Source organism: Salmo salar, chromosome ssa03 (assembly GCF_905237065.1).
Source record: "Salmo salar chromosome ssa03, Ssal_v3.1, whole genome shotgun sequence".
Taxonomy (NCBI): Eukaryota; Metazoa; Chordata; class Actinopteri; order Salmoniformes; family Salmonidae; genus Salmo; species Salmo salar.
In genome coordinates, this window is record NC_059444.1 from 34,029,963 (window position 1) to 34,047,815 (window position 17,853).

At 43.5% G+C, this 17,853-nt stretch overlaps 1 protein-coding gene across 2 annotated transcripts in view; it reads left to right on the top strand.

The window, feature by feature from the left end:
* The first annotated feature begins 2,823 nt into the window (after nt 1-2,823).
* LOC106599657 (uncharacterized) overlaps nt 2,824-17,853 on the top strand; it is a 29,847-nt gene continuing 14,817 nt past the window's right edge. The window contains exon 1 of one of the 2 annotated variants that reach the window (XM_014190943.2): nt 2,824-3,276. In XM_014190943.2, the coding sequence (XP_014046418.2) occupies nt 2,884-3,276 (393 nt within the window). In that variant the 5' untranslated portion in view covers nt 2,824-2,883. The remainder of the gene's footprint in view (nt 3,277-17,853) is intronic. The other variant, XM_045714750.1, reaches the window with a different exon arrangement.

Consider the following 17,853-nt stretch of genomic DNA (forward strand, 5'->3'; position numbering starts at 1 on the left):
CATATTGCAGGCAAAAACCTAAGAAGATTCCAAGCAGGAAGTGGCCTGTCTGACAGTTTGTAGTCCTTCTGTTGCATCTCTATCGAAATTACAGTATCTGTGCTGTTACGTGACACTTTCTAAGGCTTCCATTGGCTCTCTAAAGCCTTCCATTGGCTCTCTAAAGCCTTCAGAAACCGGATTGACGCGTCTCCTGTCTCTGGGCAGATAACAGCAGCTTAGTTTGTCAGTGGACTGCCTGGTGACAGAAAGGCTGGAGATGCGCGTTCACGAGACCTCGCCATTTTTTTCTTTCCCTCTTTGAATGAATACAACGTTGTCCGGTTGGAATAGTATCGCTATTTTACGAGAAACATTTTTAAAAAGCGTTTGACATGCTTCTAAGTACGGTAAAGGAACATTTTGACATTTATTGTCACGAAATGCGCTCGCACGTTACCCTTTGGATAGTGACCTGAACGCACGAACAAAACGGAGGTATTTGGATATAACTATGGATTATTTGGAACCAAAACAACATTTGTTGTGCATTCTGACGAAGAACACCAAAGGTAATCCAATTTTTCTAATAGTAATTCTGAGTTTAGTGAGCCCCGAAGTTGGCGGGTGTCTGAATAGCTAGCCTGTGATGGCTGAGCTATGTACTCAGAATATTGCAAAATGTGCTTTCGCCGAAAAGCTATTTTAAAATCTGACATAGCGATTGCATAAAGGAGTTCTGTATCTATAATTCTTAAAATAATTGTTATGTATTTTGTTAACGTTTATGATGAGTAATTTAGTAAATTCACCGGAAGTTTTCGGTGGGTATGCTAATTCTGAACATCACATGCTAATGTAAAAAGCTGTTTTTTGATATAAATATGAACTTGATTGAACAAAATATGCATGTATTGTATAACATAATGTCCTAGGAGTGTCATCTGATCATCATCAAAGGTTAGTGCTGCATTTAGCTGTGGTTTGGGTTTTTGTGACATATATGCTTGCTTTGAAAATGGCTGTGTGATTATTTTTGGCTGGGTACTCTCCTGACATAATCTAATGTTTTGCTTTCGCTGTAAAGCCTTTTTGAAATCGGACAATGTGGTTGGATTAATGAGAGTCTTATCTTTCAAATGGTGTAAAATAGTCACATGTTTGAGAAATTGAAGTTATAGCATTTTTGAGGTATTTGTATTTCGCGCCACGCGATTCCACTGGCTGTTGAATAGAGTGGGACGCTAATGTCCCACCTAGCCCAGAGAGGTTTTAAGCCGTACACTCTACAGAGCTGGACTTTACAGAAGAGTGGCCAGAAAAAAATCCATTGCTTAAAGAAAAAATAAGCAAACACGTTTGGTGTTCGCCAAAAGTCATGTGGGAGACTCCCCAATCATATGGAAGAAGGTACTCTGGTCAGATGAGATTCAAATTCAGCTTTTTGGCCATCAAGGAAAACGCTATGTCTGGCGCAAACCCAACACCTCTCATCATCCCGAGAACACCATCCGTGAAGCATGGTTGTGGCAGCATCATGCTGTCGGGATGTTTTTCATTGGCAGGGACTGGGAAAGAATTGAAGGAATGATGGATGGCGCTAAATACAGAGAAATTCTTGAAGGAAACCTGTTTCAGTCTTCCAGAGATTTGAGACTGGGCCGGAGGTTCACCTTCCAGCACAATGACAGGACAATGACCCTAAGCATACTGCTAAAGCAACACTCAAGTGGTATAAGGGGAAACATTTAAATGTTTTGGAATGGCCTAGTCAAAGCCCAGACCTCAATCCAATTGAGAATCTGTGGTATGACTTAAAGATTGCTCTACACCAGCGGAACCCATCCAACTTGCAGGAGCTGGAGCAGTTTTGCCTTGAAGAACGGGCAAAATCCCATTGACTAGATGTGCCAAGCTTATAGAGACATACCCCAAGAGACATGCAGCTGTAATTGCTGCAAAAGGTGGCTCTAACAAAGTTTTGACTTTGAGTGGGTGAATAGTTATGCACGCTCAAGTTTTTATTTTTTTGTCTTATTTGCATCTTCAAAGTGGTAGGCATGTTGTGTAATTGAATTAATATATATATATATTTAAATCCAGGTTGTAAGGCAACAAAATAGGAAAAATGCCAAGGGGTTGAATACTTTCGCAAGCCACTGTATCCCTGTTGGACTAATGGATATCTTAATAAAGCCAACTAAATGAACCAGAAGATGTCTTCCTGTGATGTGGATGTGAGCCTGGGAGTTATGGGAAAGGGATCCTCCTTCATACTGCTGCTTCAGTAACAGTCACTCTGCCTCAGTTTTCTTGTGTAACTAAGCTGTCATCAGTGTGTTCCATGAGAACAAGCTAACCACTTTTGTCTGCTTACTGTAGAGGTGTTGGTGTAAACATATGGCCATAACAGCATATACAGTAGCTTGAACTGATTTAACATAACTTTTAGCTATAGACACAGCAACCAAACCTCTGAAATGGACCAGTCTGGCTTGTTTGAATATCTGGTCACTTTATTTCAGTATATTGCCCAAGTATTTATCCTTCTGTAATTTCAGCAGAACATACCTGTCATCAGCTCATTGGCAAACACAGTGTCCGTTCGAACGCTGTATTCTGAAGTCAGACACCTATGCTTCTGTATTACATCCTGCCACACAGAGGACAAGGACAATATAACTGAAAGATTGTCATTCACCGCTCTATGTTCCCTTGACCGTCCTACACAAGCCACTGCCCTCACAAGCAGGCAGCTCCCTCCCATCCCCCACACAGAGCAGTGCTATAACCTACCTACCTCCCTTTCCAGAATGGGCTGTAAACTACACCAGTCCTATTAATTAATTAATGACCCTGACTGAAGGGGCTGGCTAGTGGAACTGTCTACAGGAATATGGTGTGATGTATTTAGTGGTGTATGGTACTCTGTGTAGGGAGGGAAGACAACAGGGTAGGGGAGGCAGAGGCAGTGCACCAGATGAGAGGAGAGAGGACGCACCCTGTCCCCGCCAGCAGCCCTCACTGACCATCAATCACCCAGGGCCATTTGGTCCTGTCCAGGGTAGCCTACGGCACAGCCACTCAGCCCAGCCACCCAGCCAGACAGGCAGAGGAGAGGAGAGGAGAGAGGGGGCAGGGAGCTGTAGCCTGCAGGGAGAAAGTAAGAGGGAAAGAATGGCAGCCGGGGAACGGCCTTCTTCGTGTTCCTCTCCCCAGCCGGCATTGCTGGGCTTGGGGGCAGCTCTGCTCTCTTTCTGCATCTCCGCTGTGCTCTCCCAGGTCCCGGATCCAGAGGTAAGAACGCTTTCGTTCATACAGGTCTCTGTCCACAGTGGCTCATCCCCACTCGTTCCCTCCACTGTTTAAAGGATGGTTGCTTGTTTTCATGTGATTAATAAATGGGGCTTATTCGCTATGGAGCTATGGTGTTGGGCAGCCCCATAGACAATAGTCAATCTACATGTCTAGTAGCTCAATATTTTATGGTGTAGTGTTCTTCCCAGAGTAGCATGGACGGGTTGTTACAGCATGTGCAGATGTAATGATCACCATGTGCGGCCATTTGTATTTTCGGATGCCAGGAGCAATGCCATAATCCCCGGTGTCAGAAATGAAATACTGTGGCAGGCTCTTAAGAGCACTAATGCATTGTTTTAAAATGTGAGACCTCATGTTGTACTGCGTACAGGGAGTTGTACAAAACAAGCAGCAGTATTCCATGCTAGATCAGAGAATAGACATGAGAGTTTCAGAGACATCTGTCTGGAAATAGTGACAACACATGCACTGTTCTCTCTGACGGATACACAGACTCACAATTAGTAAGAGAGAAAGATGAGACTGAATCATTTCTGTGTTAATATGCTGCACCAGCAGGGTCAGCAACATTGGAAGTTTGTGGGCGTTTAGTGATGAAATCCTCAGGTGAGGAAGTGCAGCTTGGATATTGATGGACAGTATATCCCTGACTTTGCTTCAAAGGATAAATGCATTCAGAAAACTCCAGAGTTCTCTCATAGTTTTCCCAAGGTGCATTGATCTGCATTTATCAGTCTCTAATATTCAGATGTTGATTTCAGAAGATTTCAGCAGAGGGCTTTTTATAGGAGTGACAGATCCAGTAAGAAAAGCTGATTCATGGACTGCAATAAAATAAATGTCATAAGCTGAATTATGGGGGGGAATTGATTGCAGTAATGAAATTGGAAATTGGAACCAAGATCTATAATAATTGTCTTTGAAAGCAATTACTGGAATTGTGAGTTCCAGTATAGTTTGTGGGTTGTCTTATTTTCAGATTGTTAAAACTAATATATCTTCATTTGACTTAGGAGGGAGAGTTCATTATGTTTCTGACAGGGAGTTAAGTAATGGAAAATCTTGGAGATATATTCTTTTTATTTAGATAAATTACAGAGAAAGAGAAATGGCATGCACATGGCTAGTTTGAATCCTTGAGGCGACAAGGTGAACAATCTATCGATCTGGCCTTGAGCAAGGCACTTAACCTTAATTTCTCCAGGGCTGCCATCAATAATGGCTGATCCCTGGATGTGACCCCACTCTCAGAGGGAGTTGGGATATGCAAAAAGATAAGAATAATAATTCCATCTCACACATGTACAGGTTTCCCACTTGTACATGCAATGAAACAGGACAAACATAATCATCCCCCTATTTGACCTTTGTGGTGTGTACTTGCTTGAAGAAAGACATCTGGTTCGGTTTTGTATTAGGACAGAATTATCTCAACTAAGCCTATGTGTCTCGAGGCCGGTTTGACACTGAAACTTCAACAACCATAGCAACTGCAAGCTTCAGCCAGAGTCAACTCTCCCACTGGATCTGAGTTGTTTGAATATGTCTACCAAAGTTCTGGCTTATCCACTAATCCCAACACATAAAATAGGAGAGCGAGGGAGGATATTAAGTAGTACATAATCATGGTGAACTACTATGAATTCCCTACTTTGTATTAACGGCAGCAGAGTTACAATCACTTGTCCCCTGGGCCAACATATTACCTCCCCCCCGCTAAAGTGCCATTACACTTGAGAGTAAAGTCATATCAGGCTACAATCTTAGTCAAAAATGCATGATTTGTTTTTGTTTTTTGGCAACAACACCCTATGCCCCTGATGGCCTTGGCAGATGGAGGACATACTCATACAGTACACTGAAATGTGGAGATTTGGTGAGAAGTCAGCCAAGGTCAGGCCCATGACATATTTTTAACATGCTGACTCACAAAAGCCAATCAGCTCCCAAAAGAGCCCACTCTAACACTCAGCCCTGGCTGTGTCAGAAATGGCACCCTATTCTCTGTACAGAGCCCAAGGGCCCTAGTTTAAAAGTAGTACAATATGTATGGAATACAGTGTACATGAGCTTTTGTCAAAAGTAGTGCACTGTATTAATTCTGTGCCTTTTCGGAACCATGCCTGTCTGTCACACTGTAAATGAGAGACAACATACCAAGAAACATTACAATATTTTTAATCGTATAGCCCAAAAGTGGTTAATTAAATTCTTCGAATTTTTCATGACTTTGTCAATCAACTTGTGTCACGGCTGTTTGAAGGAGCGGACCAAAATGCAGCGTCGGTTTCGTTCCACATATTTATTAAACGTGAAACTTAATGCAATACATAAATAACTTGAAAACACAAGACAACAAACCATGACGCAGAGAGGACAACACACTACTCAAAAGACAATAACCCACAAACAACAGAGAAAAACCCCTACTTAAATATGATCTCTAATCAGAGGCAATGAGGATCAGCTGCCTCCAATTAGAGATCAACCCCAAACAATCCCAACATAGAAATAGACAAACTAGAATTTAAACATAGAAATAGAAAACATAGATCAGCCCAAAACACCCCCTGTCACGCCCTGCCCTACATTAGAAAATGACATCTTACTAGGGTCAGGACGTGACAGACCCCCCCCCCAAAGGTGCAGACTCCGAATGTAAAAAAAACCCAAAAAAAAACAACCACAAAACACAAAGGGAGGGTAGGGTGGGTGACTAATGTCTATGGCGTCGGCTCTGGTTCCGGGCGTAGTACTCCCACCGCCCGCTGATCCCCCCCGCTTCTGTATGTCCGGAGGAACCAGACCATGGATCATCACCGGAGGCTTCGGACCGCCAAACCGACACTGAAAACACTGGGCTGCAGACCGTCGTTGAAAACTCTGGGCTACAGACCGCCGCTGAAGGCTTTGGGTTGCAGACCACCGCTGAATGCTCTGGGTTGCAGACCACCACTGAAGGCTCTGGGTTGCAGACCACCGCTGAAGGCTCTGGGTTGCAGACCACCGCTGAAGGCTCTGGGCTGCAGACCACCGCTGAAGGCTCTTGGCTGTAGACCGTCGCTGAGGGCGCCGGGCTGAGGAGCATCGCTGGAGGCTCCAGACTGGGGAGCGTCGCTGGAGACTGCAGACTGGGGAGCGTCGCTGGAGGCTCCGAGCTGAGGAGTGTCGCTGGAGGCTCCGGGCTAAGGAGCGTTGCTGGAGGCTCCGGACTAGGGATGCGCACTGGAGGTCCGATGCGTGGGACTGGCATAGGTGGCGCCAGACTGGAAACACGCACCTCAGGTCGAGTGCGGGGAGCAGGAACAGGACACCCCGGACTGGGCAGGCGCACTGGAGGCCTGATGCATGGAGCTGGCATAGGAGGTGCCAGACTAGTAACACGCACCTCAGGGCGAGTGCGGGGAGCAGGCACAGGACGTACTGGGCTATGGAGGCGCACTGGAGGGAGAGTGCGAGGAGCAGGCACAGGACGTACTGGAGGTACCACGTTCATCTGTACAAACAATAGTACGCAAGTATAAACATCATGGGACCACGCAGCCATCATACTGCTCAGGAAGGAGATGCGTTCTGTCTCCTAGAGATGAATTTACTTTGGTGCGAAAAGTGCAAATCAATCCCAGAACAACAGCAAAGGACCTTGTGAAGATGCTGGAGGAAACAGGTACAAAAGTATCTATATCCACAGTAAAACATGTCCTATATCACCTGAAAGGCCGCTCAGCAAGGAAGAAGCCACTTGCTCCAAAACTGCCATATAAAAGCCAGACTACGGTTTGCAACTGCACATGGGGACAAAGATCGGACTTTTTGGAGAAATGTCCTCTGGTCTGATGAAACAAAAATAGAACCGTTTGGCCATAATGAGCATTGTTATGTTTGGAGGAAAAAGGGGGAGGCTTGCAGGCCGAAGAGCACCATCCCAACAGTGAAGCACGAGGGTGGCAGCATCATGTTGGGGGGTGCTTTGCTGCAGGAGGGACTGGTGCACTTCACAAAATAGATGGCATTATGAGGTTGGAAAATTATGTGGATATATTGAAGCATCATCTCAAGACATCAATCAGGAAGTTAAAACTTGGTCGCAAATGGGTCTTCCAAATGGACAATGACCCCAAGCATACTTCCAAAGTTGTGGAAAAATGGCTTAAGGACAACAAAGTCAAGGTATTGGAGTGGCCATCACAAAGCCCTGACCTCAATCCTATAGAAAATTTGTGGGCAGATCTGAAAAAGTATATGCGAGCAAGGAGTCCTACAAATCTGACTCAGTTACACCAGCTCTGTCAGGAGAAATGGGCCAAAATTCACCCAACTTATTGTGGGAAGCTTATGGAAGGCTACCCAAATCGTTTGACCCAAGTTAAACAATTTAAAGGCAATGCTACCAAATACTAATTGAGTGTATGTAAACTTCTGACCCACTGGGAATGTGATGAAAGAAATAAAAGCTGAAAGAAATAATTCTCTCTACTATTTTTCTGACATTTCACGTTCTTACAATAAAGTGGAGATCCTAACTGACCTAAGACAGGGACTTTTTACTAGGATTAAATGTCAGGAATTGTGATAAACTTAGTTAAAATGTATTTGGCTAAGGTGTATGTAAACTTCCAACTTCAACTGTACATTCCTCCGCAAATAATTTGCCAATCAATACTTTAAACTTCCCGAATGACACCAGAACATTACTGAGAATTTTGTTCCAACAATACGGTGCATTAAAACTAAAAGCAGATTTAGCTAGCTCGGTGGAGACCCTAGGAACATCAAGAGTTAACCAATCCTGTGAACGGGTTAGGCAACTTAGGTGTCTATACTTCAACAGAAAAGTTAGATAAGATGAAAGTTAATGAAGTAGGGCCTTGTAGGGCCTTGTAAAAAAAGGGAGTAATGTAGAGATCTACGGGTCTTTAGCAAAGTCCAGCCAGCATTTTGATATCAGATGCAGTGATGAGTATCCCAACTGTCACCTGTAACAAAACAAAGGGCACTATGGTAGGTTTAAGAGTAGTAGCAGCTGCACAATGATAAATAATATCACCATAATTAAGAACTGATAAAAAGGTTGACTGATCTGCTTCCTACTGCTTAGAGAAAAGCACAATCTGTTTCTGTAGAAAAAGCCAACTTGAATCTTACCTTCTTAACCAGCTCATCTATATGTTTTTAAACATCAAATCCATGTCAGTCGAAATGCCTAAGTATTTATATACAGAAACACCTCAATTGGAGAACCATCCAGTGAGTGAACATGTAGCTCATCTGAAACATTCTTACAAGAGTTTAAAAACAGCATGTATTTTGTGTTGCCCATATTAAACACAAGTTTTAAATCAGCAAGGAATTCCTGCATAGCTATAAAATCTGACTGTAGTTTTAACACAGCCAGATCAAAGGTTGGGGCAATAGCCGACATAATAGCATCATCCGCATACAGATAAAGTTAAAATTTTTTAACAGATTGACCAATGGTGTTTATATAAATAGTGAAGAGAACAGGTCCCAAAATCTACCCCTGTGGTACACCTTTATGCACTTCAAGAAATTCAGGCTTAACCCCATCAGTCACGAACGCCTGAGTTCTGTAACTAAGATAGTCATGAAACCATGAACAGGCGTCAGAGCTCAGGCCTATTGAGGACAACTTATTCAATAAAATAGCATGATCAACAGTATCAAAAGCTTTTGAAAGGTCCACAAACAAAGCAGCACATTTCATTTTAGTGTCTAAAGCATTGAAGGATCATTAACAACTAAAATGGTTGCTGTAATAGTGCTGTGCCCAGGCCTAAACCATGATTGGTTTACATCAAAATACATTTCTCAGATAAAAAAGAGCAAAGTTGTACATTTACCAAGGATTGTAGAATCTTAGCTAGACACGGAAGCCTTGTAATGGGGCAACAGTTATTAACATCACTACTATCCCCACCCTTATGGAGTGGCAGGATAAGAGCTGATTTCCATACTTTTGGAATATGTCCTGATAACAATGTTAAATAAAAAATGTGGGTTATTGAGCCAACAATGATGGGCACTGCACACTTAAGCAGACCGGGTTCCAATTGGTCGGCCCCTGTGGATTTTTTGTTGTCTATTGCTAGCAAAGCATCCACAACTTATTTTTCTATAAAAAGCCTAAAAGAAAAGCTTTGACTATGAATTCTTTGACCATTCAGCAAGTTTCCTCTATCAGAAAGAGAGAGGGAGAGAGAAACAGATAAACCTAGAGGAGGTACAGTCATTGTTGACATTTTTATTGATGTTCTGAGTGTTGCCATTAAAAGAGAGTGTGCTGTTGATGATGGTTCCCAGGTACTTCAAACTCCTACTCTCTATACTTCTTCACCACCCAGGACTAGGTGGCTCACTGGGTCTGCCTTCCTCTAGAAATCAATGACCAGTTATTTTGTTTTGTTGATGTTGAGTGTGAGGTAGTTGTTAACGCACCAGTGATGAACTCTGTTTACTTCTGTTTGGTAACGCAGTGTGTTATCTGAGCTGTTGACAAGGGAGGTGTCATCTGCATATTTCACTGCCAAGCAGTCCCTGTCGGAGCCTCTCAGGTCATTGGTGTATATGAAGAATAGCACTGGAGAGATTATAGTTCCTTGGGGGGAACCGGTAGATGTACAGTGAGGGAAGAAATATTTCATCCCCTGCTGATTTTGTACGTTTGCCCAATGACAAAGAAATGATCAGTCTATAATTTTAATGGTAGGTTTATTTGAACAGTGAGAGACAGAATAACAACAAAAAATCCAGAAAAACACAGGTCAAAAATGTTATATAATGATTTGTATTTGAATGAGGGAAATAAGTATTTGACCCCTCTGCAAAACATGACTTCGTACTTGGTGGCAAAACCCTTGTTGGCAATCACAGAGGTCAGACTTTTCTTGTAGTTGGCCACCAGGTTTGCACACATCTCAGGAGGGATTTTGTCCCACTCCTCTTTACAGATCTTCTCCAAGTCATTAAGGTTTCGAGGCTGACGTTTGGCAACTCGAACCTTCAGCTCCCTCCACAGATTTTCTATGGGATTAAGGTCTGGAGACTGGCTAGGCCACTCCAGGACCTTAATGTGCTTCTTCTTGAGCCACTCCTTTGTTGCCTTGGCCGTGTGTTTTGGATCATTGTCATGCTGGAATACCCATCCACGACCCATTTTCAATGCCCTGGCTGAGGGAAGGAGGTTCTCACCCAAGATTTGACGGTACATGGCCCCGTCCATCGTCCCTTTGATATGGTGAAGTTGTCCTGTCCCCTTAGCAGAAAAACACCCCCAAAGCATAATGTTTCCACCTCCATGTTTGACGGTGGAGATGGTGTTCTTGGGGTCATAGGCAGCATTCCTCCTCCTCCAAACACGGCGAGTTGAGTTGATGTCAAAGAGCTCCATTTTGGTCTCATCTGACCACAACACTTTCACCCAGTTGTCCTCTGAATCATTCAGATGTTCATTGGCAAACTTCAGACAGCCATGTATATGTGCTTTCTTGAGCAGGGGGACCTTGCGGGCGCTGAAGGATTTCAGTCCTTCACGGCGTAGTGTGTTACCAATTGTTTTCTTGGTGACTATGGTCCCAGCTGCCTTGAGATCATTGACAAGATCCTCCCATGTAGTTCTGGGCTGATTCCTCACCGTTCTCATGATCATTGCAACTCCACGAGGTGAGATCTTGCATGGAGCCCCAGGCCGAGAGAGATTGACAATTCTTTTGTGTTTCTTCCATTTGCGAATAATCACACCAACTGTTGTCACCTTCTCACCAAACTGCTTGGCGATGGTCTTGTAGCCCATTCCAGCCTTGTGTAGGTCTACAATCCTGTCCCTGACATCCTTGGAGAGCTCTTTGGTCTTGGCCATGGTGGAGAGTTTGGAATCTGATTGATTGATTGCTTCTGTGGACAGGTGTCTTTTATACAGGTAACAAACTGAGATTTGGAGCTCCTAATCTCTGAGTGTGCTCCTAATCTCAGCTCGTTACCTGTATAAAAGACACCTGGGAGCCAGAAATCTTTCTGATTGAGAGGGGGTCAAATACTTATTTCCCTCATTAAAATGCAAATAAATTTATAACATTCTTGACATGGATTTTTCTGGATTTTTTTGTTGTTATTCTGTCTCTCACTGTTCAAATAAACCTATCATTAAAATTATAGACTGATAATTTCTTTGTCAGTGGGCAAATGTAGAAAATCAGCAGGGGATCAAATATTTTTTCCCCTCACTGTACAAAAAAGAAGGAATGTTGTGTTGTTGAACTTGACATACTGCCCCCTGTTCAGCAGGAAGTCCAGCACCCACAAGGTATTACTGGGGTCCACCTGTAGGTGGGAGAGTGTCACAGAAAAGGTGAGGCTGCATGCAGTTAAAAGCAGAGAAGTCCAGGAAAAGGATGCACACATAAGAATGAGGCCTCTCCAGGTGTTTCACGGCACTGCGCAACCGTCAGTACTGCGTTGTCGACTGATCTGTTCTTCCTGTATACAAACTGCATTGGGTCAAGGGCTCCATCCACATGAGACCTGAGACGTGTGAGTATCAAGTGCTCAAGGCACTTCACAACGACTGAAGTTAACGCCACAGGATGAAAGTCAGACAATGTTTTGATAAGATCAAAGTTTTACATTGTTCCCATCTGGTTTCATTGACCTTTACATGACATTGCACTGGTCAAATGGTGTACTGTAATATTCCATTTTGATTGTTATTGGAAAAGCATCCTCCTTGCCAAGTTCAATGAAATTGTACTGAAAAAATCTATAGAAATTGTTTTTGCTGAAAGGATATCCTTCTGTGAATGTTTCAATTATTGCACTCTGAATTTCAAAAAATAAATAGTTATCTAATATTTCACATAAAAGCCCCATTTGCTTGAAAGTCATCTTGACTAATGCACAAGTGTTATTTGGCCCTCTTCCCAGATGTATTGTTCTGTGAGATGAGATTGTTTACAATGACAGGAAACTTAATAAGTGTCTGTATCCTGACCCATCATATATTGATCTGTACACATGAACTATGTTGCTGCTAGATGTAACCCTTGCTTGTTGTTCCTTCAAAACAAGGCGTGATAGAGGAAGGAAGGATACCTCCAGGGCTGGCCCTAGCCTTTTGGGGGCCCTAGGCGAGATTTGGTTGGGGGGGCCCACCCATCGCGCGGGCAAAACATGTTAGTGGTCCCCCTCTTGACAGTGGAGTGAAGAAAATGCAGTTACAGTTAATTACCTACAATTCTACACATTTTGCCATGGGGTGGAGATCATTTTTTTGCATTTGTAAAGCAAATTTCTTGAAATTTTAACCTGTTATGGTGTAAGAGGTTAACATATTTTGCCATGACTTTTGCCATGTTAAAACCTCTTACATCTAGATGTTCCGCTAGCGGAACACCTGCTCCAATATCCAATGATAGGCGTGGCGCAAATTACAAATTCCTCAAAAAACCCAAAACTTCAATTTTTCAAACATATGACTATTCTACACCATTTTAAAGACAAGACTCTCCTTTATCTAACCACACTGTCCGATTTCAAAAAGGCTTTACAGTGAAAGCAAAACATTAGATTATGTCAGCAGAGTACCCAGCCAGAAATAATCAGACACCCATTTTTCAAGCTAGCATATAATGTCACAAAAAACAAAACCACAGCTAAATGCAGCACTAACCTTTGATGATCTTCATCAGATGACACGCCTAGGACATTATGTTATACAATACATGCATGTTTTGTTCAATCAAGTTCATATTTATATCAAATACCAGCTTTTTACATTAGCATGTGACGTTCAGAACTAGCATACCCACCGAACACTTCCGGTGAATTTACTAAATTACTCACGATAAACGTTCACAAAAAACATAACAATTATTTGAAGAATTATAGATACAGAACTCCTTTGTGCAATCGAAGTGTCCGATTTTAAAATAGCTTTTCGGTGAAAGCACATTTTGCAATATTCTGAGTAGATAGCCCAGCCATCACGGCTAGCTATTTTGACACCCACCAAGTTTGACCCTCACCAAACTCCGATTTACTATTAGAAAAGTTTGATTACCTTTGGTGTTCTTCGTCAGAATGCACTCCCAGGACTGCTACTTCAATAACAAATGTTGGTTTGGTTCAAAATAATCCATAGTTATATCCAAATAGCGGCGTTTTGTTCGTGCGTTCAAGACACTATCCAAGGGTGACGAAGGGTTACGCGCCCGACGCGTTTCGTGACCAAAAAAATCTAAATATTCCATTACCGTACTTCGAAGCAGGTCAACCGCTGTTTAAAATCAATTTTTATGCCATTTTTCTCATAAAAAAGCGATAATATTCCGACCGGGAGTGGTTGTTTTCGTTCAAAGAGAGAGAAAGTAAACATGGAGTCGACTCGTGCACGAGCCTCAGTCGCATAGTACTCTGACCGGCCACTATCCAAACGCGCTAATGTTTTTCAGCCAGGGCCTGCAAAGCCACGATTCAGCTTTTTGCCGCCTTCTGAGAGCCCATGGGAGCCGTAGGAAGTGTCACGTAACAGCGGAGATCCCCTGTTTTGGATAGAGATAATCAAGAAGGCCAAGAAATGGTCAGACAGGGTACTTCCTGTACAGAATCTTCTTAGGTTTTGGCCTGCCAAATGAGTTCTGTTATACTCACAGACACCATTCAAACAGTTTTAGAAACTTTGGAGTGTTTTCTATCCAAAGCTAATAATTATATGCATATTGTAGTTTCTGGGCAGGAGTAATAATCAGTTTAAATCGGGTACGTTTTTTATCCGGCCGTGAAAATACTGCCCCCTATCCATAACAGGTTAATATGAGTGAGAGTGACTAATAAAATCAATGGCTCTTGCTGCCAAGGGAATGCCTGACAGCTTGAAATAAGTTTTGGACACTACAGTGAAAATGGTTCACTTTGTTAAAGCAAGGCCCCTGAACTCTTGTGTATTTTCTGCATTACGCAATAATATGGGCAGCGACCATGTAACGCTTTTACAACATACAGAAGTGTACTGGTAATCAAGGGGCAAAGTATTGACACATTTTTTGAATTGAGAGACAAGCTTAAAGTTGTCTTTACTGACCATAATTTTTGGTTGTCTGACCGCTTGCATGATGACGAGTTTCTCACACAACTGGGCTATCTGGGTGATGTTTTTTGGCACCTGAATGATCTGAATCTAGGATTACAGGGTCTCTCCGCAACTATATTCAATGTGCGGGACAAAATTGAGGATATGATTAAGAAATTGGAGCTCTTCTCTGTCTGCATTAATAAGGACAACACACTGGTCTTTCCATCATTCTATGAATTTTTTTGTGTGCAAATTAACTCAAGCTTACAGACAATGTCAACTGTGATATAGCAAAGCACCTGAGTGAGCTGGGTGCGCGATTACGCAGGCACAGGCGAGAGCTGCCCAGTGACACGAGCCTACCAGACGAGCTAAATAACTTCTTTGCTCGCTTCGAGGCAAGTAACACTGAAACATGCATGAGAGCATCTGCTGTTCCGGACGACTGTGTGATCACGCTCTCCGCAGCCGATATAAGTAAGACCGTTAAACAAGTCAGTCAACATTCACAAGGTTGCAGGGCCAGATGGATTACCAGGTGTACTCCGAGCACGTGTACTCCGAGCATGCACTGACCACCTGGCAAGTGTCTTCATTGACATTTTCAAACTCTCCCTGTCTGAGTCTGTAAAACTAGCATGTTTCAAGCAGACCACCATAGTCCCTGTGCCCAAGAACACTAAGGTAACCTGCCTAAATGACTACCGACCCATAGCACTCACATCTGTAGCCATGAAATGCTTTGAAAGGCTGGTCATGGCTCGCATCTACACCACTGTCCCAGAAACCCTAGACCCACCCTAATTTGCATACTGCCCCAACAGATCCACAGATGATGCAATCTCTATTGCACTCCACACTGCCCTTTCACACCTGGACAAAAGGAACACCTACAGTTGAAGTCGGAAGTTTACATACACCTTAGCCAAATATACACTGCTCAAAAAAATAAAGGGAACACTAAAATAACACATCCTAGATCTGAATGAATGAAATAATCTTATTAAATACTTTTTTGTTTACATAGTTGAATGTGCTGACAACAAAATCACACAAAAATAATCAATGGAAATCCAATTTATCAACCCATGGAGGTCTGGATTTGGAGTCACACTCAAAATTAAAGTGGAAAACCACACTACAGGCTGATACAACTTTGATGTAATGTCCTTAAAACAAGTCAAAATGAGGTTCAGTAGTGTGTGTGGCCTCCACGTGCCTGTATGACCTCCCTACAATGCCTGGGCATGCTCCTGATGAGGTGGCGGATGGTCTCCTGAGGGATCTCCTCCCAGACTTGGACTAAAGCATCCGCCAACTCCTGGACAGTCTGTGGTGCAACGTGGCGTTGGTGGATGGAGCGAGACATGATGTCCCAGATGTGCTCAATTGGATTCAGGTCTGGGGAACGGGCGGGCCAGTCCATAGCATCAATGCCTTCCTCTTGCAGGAACTGCTGACACACTCCAGCCACATAAGGTCTAGCATTAGGAGGAACCCAGGGCCAACCGCACCAGCATATGGTCTCACAAGGGGTCTGAGGATCTCATCTCGGTACCTAATGGCAGTCAGGCTACCTCTGGCGAGCACATGGAGGGCTGTGCGGCTCCCCAAAGAAATGCCACCCCACACCATGACTGACCCACCGCCAAACCGGTCATGCTGGAGGATGTTGCAGGCAGCAGAACGTTCTCCACGGCGTCTCCAGACTCTGTCACATCTGTCACATGTGCTCAGTGTGAACCTGCTTTCATCTGTGAAGAGCACACGGCGCCAGTGGCGAATTTGCCAATCTTGGTGTTCTCTGGCAAATGCCAAACGTCCTGCACGGTGTTGGGCTGTAAGCACAACCCCAACCTGTGGACGTCGGGCCCTCATACCACCCTCATGGAGTCTGTTTCTGACCGTTTGAGCAGACACATGCACATTTGTGGCCTGCTGGAGGTCATTTTGCAGGGCTCTGGCAGTGCTCCTCCTTGCACAAAGGCGGAGGTAGCGGTCCTGCTGCTGGGTTGTTGCCCTCCTACGGCCTCCTCCACGTCTCCTGATGTACTGGCCTGTCTCCTGGTAGCGCCTCCATGCTCTGGACTCTACGCTGACAGACACAGCAAACCTTCTTGCCACAGCCCACATTGATGTGCCATCTTGGATGAGCTGCACTACCTGAGCCACTTGTGTGGGTTGTAGACTCCGTCTCATGCTACCACTAGAGTGAAAGCACCGCCAGCATTTAAAAGTGACCAAAACATCAGCCAGGAAGCATAGGAACTGAGAAGTGGTCTGTGGTCCCCACCTGCAGAACCACTCCTTTTTTGGGGGTGTCTTGCTAATTGCCTATAATTTCCACCTGTTGTCTATTCCATTTGCACAACAGCATGTGAAATTTATTGTCAATCAGTGTTGCTTCCTAAGTGGACAGTTTGATTTCACAGAAGTGTGATTGACTTGGAGTTACATTGTGTTGTTTAAGTGATCCCTTTATTTTTTTGAGCAGTATATTTAAACTCAGTTTTTCACAATTACTGTCATTTAATCCTAGTAAAAATTCCCTGTCTTAGGTCAGTTAGGATCAACACTTTATTTTAAGAATGTGAAATGTCAGAATAATAGTAGAGAGAATGATTTATTTCAGCTTTTATTTCTTCCATCACATTCCCAGTGGGTCAGAAGTTTACATACACTCATTATTATTTGGTAGCATTGCCTTTAAATTGTTTAACTTGGGTCAAACATTTCGGGTAGCCTTCCACAAGCTTCCCACAACAAGTTGGGGGAATTTTGGCCCATTCCTCCTGACAGAGCTGGTGTAACTGAGTCAGGTTTGTAGGCCTCTTTGCTCGGACACGCTTTTTCAGTTCTGCCCACAAAAATTCTATAGGATTGAGGTCAGGGCTTTGTGATGGCCACTCCAATATCTTGACTTAGTTGTCCTTAAGCCATTTTGACACAGCTTTGGCAGTATGCTTGGGGTCATTGTCCATTTGGAAGACCCATTTGTGACCAAGCTTTAACTTCCTGACTGATGTCTTGAGATGTTGCTTCAATATATCCACGTAATTTTCTATCCTCATGATGCCATCTATTTTGTGAAGTGCAGCAGTCCCTCTTGCAGCAAAGCACCACCACAACATGATGCTGCCACCCCCGTGCTTCACGGTTGGGATGGTGTTCTTTCGGCTTGCAAGCCTCCCCCTTATTCCTCCAAACATAACGATGGTCATTATGGCCAAACAGTTATATTTTTGTTTCATCAGACCACAGAACATTTCTCCAAAAAGTACGATCCTTGTTCCCATGTGCAGTTGCAAACCGTAGTCTGGCTTTTTTATGGCGGTTTTGGAGCAGTGGCTTCTTCTTTGCTGAGCGGCCTTTCAGGTTATGTCGATATAGGACTCGTTTTACTGTGGATATAGATATTTTTGTACGTGTTTCCTCCATCATCTTCACAGTGTCCTTTGCTGTTGTTCTGG